Source organism: Antedon mediterranea, chromosome 7 (genome assembly GCF_964355755.1).
Source record: "Antedon mediterranea chromosome 7, ecAntMedi1.1, whole genome shotgun sequence".
Taxonomy (NCBI): Eukaryota; Metazoa; Echinodermata; class Crinoidea; order Comatulida; family Antedonidae; genus Antedon; species Antedon mediterranea.
In genome coordinates, this window is record NC_092676.1 from 4,699,220 (window position 1) to 4,716,551 (window position 17,332).

General features: G+C 31.7%; 1 protein-coding gene across 2 annotated transcripts; it reads right to left on the reverse strand.

Annotated features, from left to right (window-relative positions):
• Positions 1-425: 425 nt before the first annotated feature.
• Positions 426-5,564, reverse strand: LOC140053940 (ornithine transcarbamylase, mitochondrial-like). 2 transcript variants are annotated; one of them, XM_072098700.1, is made up of 10 exons: positions 5,433-5,564; positions 4,973-5,184; positions 4,416-4,503; positions 4,025-4,178; positions 3,583-3,705; positions 2,030-2,083; positions 1,705-1,854; positions 1,263-1,400; positions 1,063-1,115; positions 426-1,012 (listed from the first exon to the last, which is right to left on the reverse strand). In XM_072098700.1, exons 1-10 carry the CDS (start codon positions 5,528-5,530, stop codon positions 1,006-1,008), a joined length of 1,077 nt encoding a protein of 358 aa, XP_071954801.1. In that variant the 5' UTR covers positions 5,531-5,564; the 3' UTR covers positions 426-1,005. The 2 variants fall into 2 exon arrangements, with proteins under 2 accessions (XP_071954801.1, XP_071954800.1); XM_072098699.1 differs by having other exon boundaries at positions 426-1,115.
• Between the last annotated feature and the right edge of the window lie 11,768 nt (positions 5,565-17,332).

Below are 17,332 nucleotides of genomic sequence, written 5' to 3' on the forward strand. Positions count from 1 at the left end.
CTAGACAGATGGTACTAATAACTAAAGATCATTAGACAACCATTGCTAGTGAATCTTCAGCTGTTTAGTATCGCTGAAAATATTAACACAGTATTAATATAGCTCATTCTATTGGATGTACAGTAGTTACCCTGTAAGTTTAGTCTTATATTTATCGCCGAAAATACCCAAAAAAATGAAGATACTGAAACCTACGGTGACTGATTTTCGCCAAAGAAAAAAATTACGGCGTTCACACGTACATGCGCATGCGTAGTACATCAACAAACCCAGTGCCATAAAGAGTTGCGACTTTGAATGGATTGAATCAATTTGTTTAAAGGTTTTTGTTAAAATAATATTATTTTGATAATTTTAAACAAAAAAATAGCTTTAATCCATTTAATTTAACGTTGTTTAATATCATCTTCGCAGTAACTTTATGATTGCATTATCTTAACAAAAACCTTTAAACAAATTGACTGTTTTGATATTAAATTAGATATTTTAAACCCTGTGAATACATTTTTTAATCGCATGACTTGACTCCATACACTACATAGGCATAGTTGGACACAAAAATTGCCAGTAATGTACCACATGACTTTCTTAAATCTGTGAATGCACCGAGAGGTTTGTTGATGTACTACGCATGCGCATGTACGTGTGAACAGATTGTATATATAATACGGCGTTATAACGCCATATTAGGGCATTATTATAAAATATTCTTTTTCTTTGCCGAAAATCAGCCACCGTAGAAACCTAAAAAATAATACTGTATAATATATAATGAATGTTACTCTTTGTAGATTTCCATTTTTAACGAGATTGGACGTCTCATGGGAGAAAGCTTGAGTTGTCTACCCCAATATAAATACTGTAAGTCCAACCATAAGACCTAAAATTAATTTATAGGTCCATGATCTAACTACAATGCAATTCAATTGCAAATTAATAGGCCATGTTTACTAAATAAATAAATATGAAAAGTTTATCACATGCACCATAGTTATAAATCTGATTTTAAAACCTCGGCTTCGGTGTTTTTAAAACATGATCCTTCAGAAGTGATTTTAAAACCTCGGCTTCGGTGTTTTTAAAACATGATCCTTCAGAAGTGTTAACATAACTGCCTGAAAGAGAAAACAATTATTATTATTTTTTGTTCCATTGCCCTTGTGACCGATAGAAAACAATTCATTTATATATCAATATATTTCGCATGATTGACTGAGGCGATAGACATATCCTCTATCTTGATAACATTATTATATACATACCATTACGGTCCACTTTCTGTTTTCGGCTTCGTCCCACACAAGCGACCTGTCGGAATAAAACACCTCGTCATCTACCTCCTCTGGCTTGCGTGGCAGGCAGTGCAAGAAACACCAATCTGAAGACGCCACCTCCGTCATCTGAATCGTGAAAAAAAATGTTTACAAATTTTAAGGACATTTGTGTAGTGGTTATCTTGCAGTAAATAATGGTGTTTTGTCATTTTGTTTGTTGTAGCCTTCCATACCTCCTTGTAACTTTATAAACTTTAGCCAGTGTTTTAGACACATTCACCCTATGGCCTTCCATACCTTCTTATAACTTTGATATAAACTCTATAGCCAGTGTTTTGGACACATTCACACTATGGCCTTCCATACCTCCTTATTACTTTGATAACCCTAGCCAGTGTCTTGTATACATTCACCCTATGGCCTTCCATACCTTCTTATTGACTTGATACCCCTCGAATGCTTTTAACCTGGCCAGTTTCTCTTCCTCTTGCCCCATACTTATCCACGTATCTGTTACGATGACATTGGCATTCTCGCACGCTTCCATAGGATCAGTAGTAATGTGTAAATCAGTACCATGCTGAAACAGATAAAATACAAATCAAATCATAGAATATCTTCATTCAGGGAGAAAATGGCTCTAGGAGTTTTATCAATGACAACTCTTGTAACATCACCACAGTTGCTGATTTTGCCATTACCCCCCCCCCCCTTATAACTGTATCTTTTATTAGAAAAATAAAAAAACAAAGTACCTCTTTTGTTATTTTTTTGCAGTCATCAATTACAAAAGACTCCAAACCATAATCCTATAAAATAATAAATAACTTTTTGAATCAGTTATCATAATTCACATACCTTCCAAGTCCACTGCTACTTGCAGTATAGTCTTTTTGAATCGGTTATCATAGTTCACATACCTCCCAAGTTCACTGCTACTTGCAGTATAGTCTACTGCACTACCGTTGGCCCTACATTTTCTCCTGCAAGAACCGAATAATTGACAAAAATCCTCAAACTTGTTTTATTGCCCGAAAGCTCCGCTTATTTTTCTGGCTGTTTTACTTTATTGTTTTGATTTAGTTTTTTTTTGTATCTCCAAAAACAATTTTTGTCATTATTTTATTTTGTATCTCCACCATTAAGATCCAGCCACTGATACCAACAGCATTGTCATTTTTTCAGTGCTTATTTTATTTGTATCTCCGTTAAGATCCAGCCACTGATACCCACAGCATTGCCTTTTTTCATTGCTTATTTTATTTTGTATCTCCATTGAGATCCAGCCACTGATACCCACAGCACTGTCATTTGTTCAGTGCTTATTTTATTTTGTATCTCCTATGAGATCCAGCCATTGATACCCACAGCACTGTCATTTTTTTCAGTGCTTATTTTATTTTGCATCTCCTATGAGATCCAGCCACTGATACCCACAGCACTGTCATTTTTTCAGTACTTACTTTATTTTGCATCTCCTATGAGATCCAGCCACTGATACCCACAGCACTGTCATTTTTTCAGTGCTTATTTTATTTTGCATCTCCTATGAGATCCAGCCACTGATACCCACAGCACTGTCATTTTTTTAGTGCTTATTTTATTTTGCATCTCCTATGAGATCCAGCCACTGATACCCACAGCACTGTCATTTTTTCAGTGCTTATTTTATTTTGTATCTCCTATGAGATCCAGCCACTGATACCCACAGCACTGTCATTTTTTCAGTGCTTATTTTATTTTGCATCTCCTATGAGATCCAGCCACTGATACCCACAGCACTGTCATTTTTTCAGTGCTTATTTTATTTTGTATCTCCTATGAGATCCAGCCACTGATACCCACAGCACTGTCATTTTTTCAGTGCTTATTTTATTTTGCATCTCCTATGAGATCCAGCCACTGATACCAACAGCACTGTCATTTTTTCAGTGCTTATTTTATTTTGTATCTCCTATGAGATCCAGCCACTGATACCCACAGCACTGTCATTTTTTCAGTGCTTATTTTATTTTGTATCTCCTATGAGATCCAGCCACTGATACCCACAGCACTGTCATTTTTTCAGTGCTTATTTTATTTTGTATCTCCTATGAGATCCAGCCACTGATACTCACAGCATTGTCATTTTTCAGTTAATTTTCCTTTGGATTCATTTTAAATTATTTAAAGCCATAAATGTACTGTTTCCCTTCAGACCCAATAAAGTGTCCTGGTAATGGGGGTTGCTTTAGTGTAAAAATATATTGTTTCTCGTTCCTTTCTTGGTAATGTGTCCTCCTATTAGGAGTGTCTTATTTTACTATACCTTTGGTGTTGCTATTTTCAAGTTTATACCAAATTTCGGTGCTGCCATCATAAGAGAATTGATAATATTATTTCCATCGCCAACCCAGGCTATCGTTAATCCTTTCAACGATCCATAATTCTCCTAATATAGAAATTATTTAGTTGGTCAAAAGTCATAATTGTTATTTGTGTATTATAGGTCAATGAACTGTTTCACAATCTGGTTAATAGACATGCCACATGCTAAACCAGGATATCATTAAGCTCAATTTGATGATCTAATGAAAAAACCATTTCTACAGGGTAGTTGGATAAAAGTTAAAAAAATAAAATAATAGGAAAAACTATATTTAAAAATTCTGTTCAGGCCAGTAGCAGAAGGAGTATAACATACAGTATAGCACATCATCTTTTATAATGCAATTTCCCTATTCCTGGCCAATACATATCCCTGCCCCTACCTGTAACGTCTGCAAGTCTGCTAGAGCTTGTAGGGGGTGGTAAAGTTCTGATAATGCATTGATAATTGGAATGCTAGCCTGCTCAGCAAATTCTTCCAAATCGGAATGATAATAAACTCTTCCAAGAAAAAAGTCTACAAATCTTGATATAACTCTACAAAAACAAAAGTTACCCCCTTGCTAAATTAATGAACATATATAATTTATGTTGCCTCCTTCTTCTGCCTTAAAATAAAGTTTTAAAATCTTATCAATCTTTTGTATACATGTGCCAAATTTTACACTCCAGGTCATAAGCGCAATGTAAGTGATTTGACCAATCACAAGTGATGGATTATCTGAACTGTCACTTGTGATTGGTCAACTCGCTTGTTCTGTCTCTAGTACTTACTTAGCTGAATCGTACATAGATTCATTAACTCCTAAATGAACATCATTGTCTGTTAAAAATAATGGATGTCCACCCAGTATTGAAAAGCCTGTAAAATAGATTATAAACTGTGAATACAATATGAATAATTTCAATCACTATTATTGAGCACTGTCGATCTTGCATAAATTCATACTATTGGCAAGGTACATCTAATTCCTTGTTTTCTATTGGCACTAATACTAAATAGACCATGCTCTTGAATTCTCTTTAAGCACAGGGAACTAGGCACACAGTCGACTGTGCCAATAGAAAACATCAAATTTGCATGCAGTCAACCGTGCCAATTGAATTTATTAATAAACTCTACATATACAAATAAGTAGAAATATAGTTAGGGTTTGTACATAAATGTTATTTAATTTTAAATGCACCATCCACACATTGTATTCCAAAAAAGTGGAATTTCTATTTATTTCTATAAACTTAACCTATGAAGTTTGCACTTAAATTAAATGGAGAAAGAAGAAGATTGGGGCCTATAAAATATAGAATTGAAGTGATATATGGGCCTTGACCTGCTTCAGAAGACATTCTGGTTCGAGTGCTTCTCTTCTGAAAGTAAAGAGCACCAGTCTTTCCTGCTAGTGGTTTGTATTTCTCTTCAGCAGTTTTTATTCTAGTTTTGAGATCTGCTGCAACCCAAAGTAGATGCTCAACTTCTCTTTTGTTGTAATCTTTTAGAGTTAAAAAATGTCTTCCCACAAATGATGGCTGTTTTGGTTCGGTTCTGAAAGTTAACCAAAAAAAGTGAACAAATTTACATACTACGGATATAATTAAATAGGGATAATGAACATAGGCAGGACGAACCGACTTCTCTAGTAGTTGTTTGTCACATCTGTCAGCCCACTACTACTACTAGACTACTCTATCTAATGAATTACCAGAGCCTGGGATTTGGCCTAGGCCTAGCCTGTTTTTAACGACTACAAATATATTAGATTGTCACAAATTGACTTATAAACATCAACATACTGGCCTACTACATTTCCATGCGTAGCATATGCCAGACACCCTGTAGGTGTTCTGATTTTCTGAGTAAGAAGTCGACGAAGACTCGAAATAGCTGCCATATTTCGTCAAATACCAAAACAAAAATTAATTGAACATGTGTGTACCACTACTACTGTGTGCAGGTATATAAAATATACCAAATTGGCTAGTTGAGAATTCTCAACTATTACCGCAGTACGCCTGTAACGACGAAGCCTACCGGTATAATGGGATAGGCTGATTTCCTTGTTAACTTAAGGGGTCATTTAATTACTGAATTATGATTGGTAGTAAAGGAAATTTACTGGAATCCTATTGGATGGTAAGGTGGTAGTAGGACCATGTCCATCCCATTGCAGTAATAAAGTTGAGCCACCTGCGACCATTACAATGCCCTACCATGCTAATGTAGGAGTGGGGAAATGTTATGCTTACTACTGTTTCTTTTAATAATTTAGTACAATTAATAAGAATAAAGAATACACTTAACAATATACAACAAATAACATTAATGTACGATGTAGTTTAACACTGTTCTCAACTAAAGTCATTTTGGTATACTTGAGCACATTGATAAAGAATAGGATAAACTTAACAATATACAACAAATAACATTAATGTACGATCCCGTTTAACACTGTTCTCAACTATAGTCATTTTGGTATACTTGAGCACAGTGATAAAGAATAGGATAAACTTAACAATATACAACAACAATGTACGATCCCGTTTAACACTGTTCTCAACTATAGTCATTTTGGTATACTTGAGCACAGTGATAGAATAGGATAAACTTAACAATATACAACAAAAGACATTAATGTACGATCCAGTTTAACACTGTTCTCAACTATAGTCATTTTGGTATACTTGAGAACAGTTATAAAGAATAGGATAAACTTAACAATATACAACAAAAAACATTAATGTACGATCCCGTTTAACACTGTTCTCAACTATAGTCATTTTGGTATACTTGAGCACAGTGATAAAGAATAGGATAAACTTAGCAATATACAACAAAAAACATTAATGTACGATCCAGTTTAACACTGTTCTCAACTATAGTCATTTTGGTATACTTGAGAACAGTGATAAAGAATAGGATAAACTTAACAATATACAACAAAAAACATTAATGTACGATCCCGTTTAACACTGTTCTCAACTATAGTCATTTTGGTATACTTGAGCACAGTGATAAAGAATAGGATAAACTTAATAATATACAACAAATAACATTAATGTACGATCCAGTTTACCACTGTTCTCAACTATAGTCATTTTGGTATACTTGAGCACAGTGATAAAGAATAGGATAAACTTAAAAATATACAACAAAAAACATTAATGTACGATCCAGTTTAACACTGTTCTCAACTATAGTCATTTTGGTATACTTGAGCACAGTGATAAAGAATAGGATAAACTTAAAAATATACAACAAAAAACATTAATGTACGATCCAGTTTAACACTGTTCTCAACTATAGTTATTTTGGTATACTTGAGAACAGTGATAAAGAATAGGATAAACTTAACAATATACAACAAAAAACATTAATGTACGATCCAGTTTAACACTGTTCTCAACTATAGTTATTTTGGTATACTTGAGAACAGTGATAGAATAGGATAAACTTAACAATATACAACAAAAGACATTAATGTACGATCCAGTTTAACACTGTTCTCAACTATAGTCATTTTGGTATACTTGAGAACAGTTATAAAGAATAGGATAAACTTAACAATATACAACAAAAAACATTAATGTACGATCCCGTTTAACACTGTTCTCAACTATAGTCATTTTGGTATACTTGAGCACAGTGATAAAGAATAGGATAAACTTAATAATATACAACAAATAACATTAATGTACGATCCAGTTTACCACTGTTCTCAACTATAGTCATTTTGGTATACTTGAGCACAGTGATAAAGAATAGGATAAACTTAAAAATATACAACAAAAAACATTAATGTACGATCCAGTTTAACACTGTTCGCAACTATAGTCATTTTGGTATACTTGAGCACAGTGATAAAGAATAGGATAAACTTAAAAATATACAACAAAAAACATTAATGTACGATCCAGTTTAACACTGTTCTCAACTATAGTTATTTTGGTATACTTGAGAACAGTGATAAAGAATAGGATAAACTTAACAATATACAACAAAAAACATTAATGTACGATCCCGTTTAACACTGTTCTCAACTATAGTCATTTTGGTATACTTGAGCACAGTGATAAAGAATAGGATAAACTTAATAATATACAACAAATAACATTAATGTACGATCCCGTTTACCACTGTTCTCAACTATAGTCATTTTGGTATACTTGAGCACAGTGATAAAGAATAGGATAAACTTAACAATATACAACAAAAAACATTAATGTACGATCCCGTTTACCACTGTTCTCAACTATAGTCATTTTGGTATACTTGAGCACAATATACAACAAATAACATTAATGTACACCATTAAATAATGAAATAAAAAATTCCTCATTTCTTGTTGAGTTTAAAAAATTGCTACTGAAATCCAATTTGTTTGAAACAAAAAAACGTTCTTATTATGATACAGGTGATAAGAAGATTAACCAAATTCACACTAGAATCCGACTTGGTTTCAGCTGTCTCAATTCGCATTTATTCTTACATGGACTTCGGGACAATCCAAATTGTACTTGTGGCTTTAATGTTGAGAATCCGCTTCATTTCTTATGTTACTGCCCTAATTATAATACACAAAGAGATATTCTACTTGTAAGCGCTAACTCAATTATTGAGGATATCTTAGCCAAGGATTTTTCTTTAACATTTAATTTTACATTTTTAAGTGAAATTTTTATTTTTGGTTCCGATCTTCTTTCGAATTGTGAAAATGCTTTATTATTTTATTATGTACAACAATTTCTTTCAACGATTTAATTGATGTTTCTGTTAGTTGTTTTAAAATGTTGTATTTGTTAATCTGAGGCGCCTTGAAGCTAAGATGGTTCCATCTTGTAAGGCGCCTCTGTGTAATATACTGAATAAAAAAAAAAAAAAAAAAAAAAAAAGTTGTACACTATTGATCATATATGAATATGACGTGAATTGCACGTACATATGTTGATGAGTAGGCCTATATTGATATAATTGACTTCGAAAAGTGAAATAACACTGATTTGTAAATGAATATGACGTGGACAAGTACATTTATTGATGAGTATATTGATAAATCGACTTTTAAAAGTGAAATAACACTTATATTTATAGATGAATATGACGTGGACACGTACATATGTTGATGAGTATATTGATATAAATCGACTTTTAAAAGAGGAATTAACACTATTGATTGTTGACGTGAATTGCACGTACATATGTTGATGAGTGTATTGATATAAATCGACTAAACGTTAAATAACACTATCTTGTACAAGTACCCTCACTTGCACTGATGAAGGGCTAGTGTTGCCCGAAAACTCTGCTAACTTTTCTGGCTGTTTTACTTTATCGTTTTGATTTAGCTTTTCGCTTCTTTTTTTGTATCTCCATGGAGACCACAGCATTATTATTATTTCAGTATTTTGCCTTTGGATTTACTAATATTAAAAGTGAAATAACACTAATGACTGTAGATGATATGACATTTATGTTGATGTATATAGTTTTGTATATATAATATGCACACGTACATACGTTGATAGGTATTGATATAAATAGATTTTTAAAAGTACGGTAATAGACACTTTATTTGTAGATGAATACGACATGGACAAGTTGCAATAAATTCTATCGTTATATCGTATGTTGATGAGTATTGATATAAATCGACTTTTTTGAAGTAGAATAACACTAAAATGTATAGATGGATATGGCCTCAACAAGTATTGTATTAAGCGGTACTGTATATTGATAGACTTCATACCTGTAATGTCAATGAAATCTGGCAACAAGAATTGTGTTTGATCCTCCTAATAGTATTCTAATAATCTTGGTTTGTAAAGGAGGCATGAAAAATCTAAACGCATAGCCAGGGGAGGGGTTGGAGTTTCGAACAAACTTCCCTGTGCCCGTCCTACGGTTTTTGTGAACTTTTTAGTAGCGTGCAAACGCGACTCTACAGCTCACTATGTCGATCGGTCGGTCGGTAAACACCAACTCAAATTTGAGCACGCGACTGCAGCCATGTATAGGCCTATGGCCTGTTTATACTAGAAATCAGCAGTGAAAGTATATGTAAATAATATGTGTTAATATAGAATTAGTTTTTTTATTTTTTAATTTAATAAATAGTATTAAAGTTGATCTTATTCTTTATCTGTGATTAATTATACTCAAATGACTATAGTTTAAAACAGTATTAAACGGCATCTTACATTAATGTTATTTGCTGTTTATTCGAAGTTTATCCTATTCTTTATCACTGTGCTCAAATATACCAAAATGACTATAGTTGAGAACAGTGTTAAACTGGATCGTACATTAATGTTATTTGTTGTATATTGTTAAGTTTATCCTATTCTTTATCACTGTGCTCAAGTATACCAAAATGACTATAGTCGAGAACAGTGTTCAACGGGATCGTACATTAATGTTTTTTGTTGTATATTTTTAAGTTTATCCTATTCTTTATCACTGTTCTCAAGTATACCAAAATGACTATAGTTGAGAACAGTGGTAAACTGGATCGTACATTAATGTTATTTGTTGTATATTATTAAGTTTATCCTATTCTTTATCACTGTGCTCAAGTATACCAAAATGACTATAGTTGAGAACAGTGGTAAACTGGATCGTACATTAATGCTATTTGTTGTATATTATTAAGTTTATCCTATTCTTTATCACTGTGCTCAAGTAGGCCTATACCAAAATGACTATAGTTGAGAACAGTGTTAAACGGGATCGTACATTAATGTTATATGTTGTATATAGTTAAGTTTATCCTATTCTTTATCACTGTGCTCAAGTATACCAAAATGACTATAGTTGAGAACAGTGTTAAACTACATCGTACATTAATGTTATTTGTTGTATATTGTTAAGTTTATCCTATTCTTTATCACTGTGCTCAAGTATACCAAAATGACTATAGTTGAGAACAGTGTTAAACGGGATCATACATTAATGTTATTTGTTGTATAATGTTAAGTTTATCCTATTCTTTATCACTGTTCTCAAGTATACCAAAATGACTATAGTTGAGAACAGTGTTAAACTGGATCGTACATTAATGTTATTTGTTGTATATTGTTAAGTTTATCCTATTCTTTATCACTGTGCTCAAGTATACCAAAATGACTATAGTTAATTGAGAACAGTGTTAAACGGGATCGTACATTAATTTTATCCTTTGCTTTACTGTGCTTTGATTTGATAAGCAAGTTTGGTTGCCCCGCCCCCATATGCTGCCTCTGCTAAATTAGGATTCCCTAGCTTTTCTATAAAAATTGAAGTACCCACAATGCACGTTATACGGAAGTCATAGTCTTGTAAAATACAGACACAATAGTTTTTATCGTATTGTTTTCATTTAAATATCACTAAGATTGTCTTAAACTACAAACAACTAAAATTAGTGAAGGTATGCAAGTGTTTCTAAATATTTATTACTGGTAGTATTAATACAGTTTGGATTATATCATTTTCCAGAAAGATAGAAAAAAACATAAAATAGTTGAGAATTCTCAACTAGCCAGGATGGTATAGGAAATATAGCTCCTGTGTGGTGGGAGCTATATTTCCTATACCATCCTGGCTAGTTGAGAATTCTCAACTATTTTATGTTTTTTTCTACCTTTCTGGAAAATGATATAATCCAAATTGTATTAATTCTACCAGTAATAAATATTTAGAAACACTTGCATACCTTCACTAATTTTAGTTGTTTGTAGTTTAAGACAATCTTAGTGATATTTAAATGAAAACAATACGATAAAAACTATTGTGTCTGTATTTTACAAGACTATGACTTCCGTATAACGTGCATTGTGGGTACTTCAATTTTTATAGAAAAGCTAGGGAATCCTAATTTAGTAGGCAGCATATGGGGGCGGGGCAATCAAACTTGCTTATCAAATCAAAGCACAGTAAAGCAAAGGATAAAATTAATGTACAATCCCGTTTAACACTGTTCTCAACTATAGTCATTTTGGTATACTTGAGCACAGTGATAAAGAATAGGATAAACTTAACAATATACAACAAAAAACATTAATGTACGATCCAGTTTAACACTGTTCTCAACTATAGTCATTTTGGTATACTTGAGAACAGTGATAAAGAATAGGATAAACTTAACATTATACAACAAATAACATTAATGTATGATCCCGTTTAACACTGTTCTCAACTATAGTCATTTTGGTATACTTGAGCACAGTGATAAAGAATAGGATAAACTTAACAATATACAACAAATAACATTAATGTACGATGTAGTTTAACACTGTTCTCAACTATAGTCATTTTGGTATACTTGAGCACAGTGATAAAGAATAGGATAAACTTAACAATATACAACAAAAAACATTAATGTACGATCCCGTTTAACACTGTTCTCAACTATAGTCATTTTGGTATACTTGAGCACAGTGATAAAGAATAGGATAAACTTAATAATATACAACAAATAGCATTAATGTACGATCCAGTTTAACACTGTTCTCAACTATAGTCATTTTGGTATACTTGAGCACAGTGATAAAGAATAGGATAAACTTAATAATATACAACAAATAACATTAATGTACGATCCAGTTTAACATTGTTCTCAACTATAGTCATTTTGGTATACTTAAGCACAGTGATAAAGAATAGGATAAACTTAATAATATACAACAAATAGCATTAAGGTATGATCCCGTTTAACACTGTTCTCGACTATAGTCATTTTGGTATACTTGAGCACAGTGATAAAGAATAGGATAAACTTAATAATATACAACAAATAGCATTAATGTACGATCCTGTTTAACACTGTTCTCGACTATAGTCATTTTGGTATACTTGAGCACAGTGATAAAGAATAGGATAAACTTAACAATATACAACAAAAAACATTAATGTATGATCCAGTTTAACACTGTTCTCAACTATAGTCATTTTGGTATACTTGAGCACAGTGATAAAGAACAGGATAAACTTAACAATATACAACAAAAAACATTAATGTACGATCCCGTTTAACACTGTTCTCAACTATAGTCATTTTGGTATACTTAAGCACAGTGATAAAGAATAGGATAAACTTAATAATATACAACAAATAGCATTAATGTACGATCCAGTTTAACACGGTTCTCAACTATAGTCATTTTGGTATACTTGAGAACAGTGATAAAGAATAGGATAAACCTAACAATATACAACAAAAAACATTAATGTACGATCCAGTTTAACACTGTTCTCAACTATAGTCATTTTGGTATACTTGAGCACAGTGATAAAGAATAGGATAAACTTAACAATATACAACAAATAACATTAATGTACGATCCAGTTTAACACTGTTCTCAACTATAGTCATTTTGGTATATTTGAGCACAGTGATAAAGAATAGGATAAACTTCGAATAAACAGCAAATAACATGAATGTAAGATGCCGTTTAGGCCTAATACTGTTTTAAGCTATAGTCAGTTGAGTATAATTAATCACAGATAAAGAATAAGATCAACTTTAATACTATTTATTAAATTAAAAAAACTAATTCTATATTAACACATATTATTTACATATACTTTCACTGCTGATTTCTAGTATAAACAGGCCATAGGCCTATATATGGCTGCAGTCGCGTGCTCAAATTTGAGTTGGTGTTTACCGACCAACCGATCGACATAGTGAGCTGTAGAGTCGCGTTTGCACGCTACTAAAAAGTTCACAAAAACCGTAGGACGGGCACAGGGAAGTTTGTTCGAAACTCCAACCCCTCCCCTGGCTATGTGTTTAGATTTTTCATGCCTCCTTTACAAACCAAGATTATTAGAATACTATTAGGAGGATCAAACACAATTCTTGTTGCCAGATTTCATTGACATTACAGGTATGAAGTCTATCAATATACAGTACCGCTTAATACAATACTTGTTGAGGCCATATCCATCTATACATTTTAGTGTTATTCCACTTTAAAAAAGTCGATTTATACCAATACTCATCAACATACGATATAACGATAGAATTTATTGCAACTTGTCCATGTCGTATTCATCTACAAATAAAGTGTCTATTACCGTACTTTTAAAAATCTATTTATATCAATACCTATCAACGTATGTACGTGTGCATATTATATATACAAAAATATATACATCAACATAAATGTCATATCATCTACAGTCATTAGTGTTATTTCACTTTTAATATTAGTAAATCCAAAGGCAAAATACTGAAATAATAACAATGCTGTGGTCTCAATGGAGATACAAAAAAAGAAGCGAAAAGCTAAATCAAAACGATAAAGTAAAACAGCCAGAAAAGTTAGCAGAGTTTTCGGGCAACACTAGCCCTTCATCAGTGCAAGTGAGGGTACTTGTACAAGATAGTGTTATTTAACGTTTAGTCGATTTATATCAATACACTCATCAACATATGTACGTGCAATTCACGTCTACAATCAATAGTGTTAATTCCTCTTTTAAAAGTCGATTTATATCAATATACTCATCAACATATTTAAATCGTGTCCAAGTCATATTCATCTACAAATATTAGTGTTATTTCACTTTTCGAAGTCAATTATATCAATATAGGCCTACTCATCAACATATGTACGTGCAATTCACGTCATATTCATATATGATCAATAGTGTACAACTAATAGTGTTATTTCACTTTTAAAAGTCGATTTATATCAATATACTCATCAATAAATGTACTTGTCCACGTCATATTCATCTACAATCAATAGTGTTATTTCACTTTTAAAAGTCGATTTATATCAATATACTCATCAACATTATGTACCGTACGTGTCCACGTCATATTCATCTACAAATATTAGTGTTATTTCACTTTTAAAAGTCGATTTATATCAATATACTCATCAACATATGTAAATCGTGTCCAAGTCATATTCATCTACAAATATTAGTGTTAATTTGACTTTTAAAAGTCGATTTATATCAATATACTAATCAATATATGTACGTGTCCACGTCATATTCATCTACAAATATTAGTGTTATTTCACTTTTCAAAGTCGATTTATATGAATATACTACTCATCAACATTATGTACGTGCAATTCAAGTCATATTTATCTACAATCATTTGTGTTAATTCCACTTTTAAAAGTCAATTTATATCAATTACTTATGAACATATGTACGTGTCCGCGTCATTCATCTACAAATATTATAGTGTTATTATGTTTTTCATATTATCACTGTGCTCAAGTATATGAAAATGACTATAGTTGAGAACAGTGTTAAACAGAATCGTGTACATTAATGTTATTTGTTGTATATTGTGCTCAAGTATACCAAAATGACTATAGTTGAGAACAGTGGTAAACGGGATCGTACATTAATGTTTTTTGTTGTATATTGTTAAGTTTATCCTATTCTTTATCACTGTGCTCAAGTATACCAAAATGACTATAGTTGAGAACAGTGGTAAACTGGATCGTACATTAATGTTATTTGTTGTATATTATTAAGTTTATCCTATTCTTTATCACTGTGCTCAAGTATACCAAAATGACTATAGTTGAGAACAGTGTTAAACGGGATCTCGTACATTAATGTTTTTTGTTGTATATTGTTAAGTTTATCCTATTCTTTATCACTGTGCTCAAGTATACCAAAATGACTATAGTCGAGAACAGTGTTAAACGGGATCGTACATTAATGTATGTTTTTTGTTGTATATTGTTAAGTTTATCCTATTCTTTATCACTGTTCTCAAGTATACCAAAATGACTATAGTTGAGAACAGAGTTAAACTGGATCGTACATTAATGTTTTTTGTTGTATATTGTTAAGTTTATCCTATTCTTTATCACTGTTCTCAAGTATACCAAAATAACTATAGTTGAGAACAGTGTTAAACTGGATCGTACATTAATGTTTTTTGTTGTATATTGTTAAGTTTATCCTATTCTTTATCACTGTTCTCAAGTATACCAAAATGACTATAGTTGAGAACAGAGTTAAACTGGATCGTACATTAATGTTTTTTGTTGTATATTGTTAAGTTTATCCTATTCTTTATCACTGTTCTCAAGTATACCAAAATAACTATAGTTGAGAACAGTGTTAAACTGGATCGTACATTAATGTTTTTTGTTGTATATTTTTAAGTTTATCCTATTCTTTATCACTGTGCTCAAGTATACCAAAATGACTATAGTTGAGAACAGTGTTAAACTGGATCGTACATTAATGTTTTTTGTTGTATATTTTTAAGTTTATCCTATTCTTTATCACTGTGCTCAAGTATACCAAAATGACTATAGTTGAGAACAGTGGTAAACTGGATCGTACATTAATGTTATTTGTTGTATATTATTAAGTTTATCCTATTCTTTATCACTGTGCTCAAGTATACCAAAATGACTATAGTTGAGAACAGTGTTAAACGGGATCGTACATTAATGTTTTTTGTTGTATATTGTTAAGTTTATCCTATTCTTTATCACTGTTCTCAAGTATACCAAAATGACTATAGTTGAGAACAGTGTTAAACTGGATCGTACATTAATGTTTTTTGTTGTATATTGCTAAGTTTATCCTATTCTTTATCACTGTGCTCAAGTATACCAAAATGACTATAGTTGAGAACAGTGTTAAACGGGATCGTACATTAATGTTTTTTGTTGTATATTGTTAAGTTTATCCTATTCTTTATAACTGTTCTCAAGTATACCAAAATGACTATAGTTGAGAACAGTGTTAAACTGGATCATACATTAATGTTTTTTGTTGTATATTGTTAAGTTTATCCTATTCTTTATCACTGTGCTCAAGTATACCAAAATGACTATAGTTGAGAACAGTGTTAAACGGGATCGTACATTGTTGTTTTATATTGTTAAGTTTATCCTATTCTTTATCACTGTGCTCAAGTATACCAAAATGACTATAGTTGAGAACAGTGTTAAACGGGATCGTACATTAATGTTATTTGTTGTATATTGTTAAGTTTATCCTATTCTTTATCAATGTGCTCAAGTATACCAAAATGACTATAGTTGAGAACAGTGTTAAACGGGATCGTACATTAATGTTATTTGTTGTATATTGTTAAGTTTATCCTATTCTTTATCAATGTGCTCAAGTATACCAAAATGACTATAGTTGAGAACAGTGTTAAACTACATCGTACATTAATGTCATTTGTTGTACATTGTTAAGTGTATTCTTTATTCTTATTAATTGTACTAAATTATTAAAAGAAACAGTAGTAAGCATAACATTTCCCTACTCCTACATTAGCATGGTAGGACATTGTAATGGTCGCAGGTGGCTCAACTTTATTACTGCAATGGGATGGACATGGTCCTACTACCACCTTACCATCCAATAGGATTCCAGTAAATTTCCTTTACTACCAATCATAATTCAGTAATTAAATGACCCCTTAAGTTAACAAGGAAATCAGCCTATCCCATTATACCGGTAGGCTTCGTCGTTACAGGCGTACTGCGGTAATAGTTGAGAATTCTCAACTAGCCAATTTGGTATATTTTATATACCTGGTGGTGGCGGTGTGGCAAAATATTTGTCTCTTTCAAAGTAATTCAATTATCTTAATATACTTTAACTTTAAATAAATCAATATTAAATAATTATCTAAAATGAATATTTTTTTTAATATATTTATATTTTATTTAATTGCATAAATATTAAATAAAGTCAATCTGTTATGAAA

Coding starts and splice junctions, on each gene's coding strand:
- LOC140053940 (XM_072098700.1), bottom strand. CDS start 5,530: ATGGCAGCTATTTCGAGTCTTCGTCGACTTCTTACTCAGAAAATCAGA. Junction 5,185..5,432: donor CATGGAAATGTAGTAGGCCA/GTATGTTGATGT, acceptor GTTAACTTTCAG/AACCGAACCAAAACAGCCAT. Junction 3,706..4,024: donor CAGACTTGCAGACGTTACAG/GTAGGGGCAGGG, acceptor TTTCTATATTAG/GAGAATTATGGATCGTTGAA.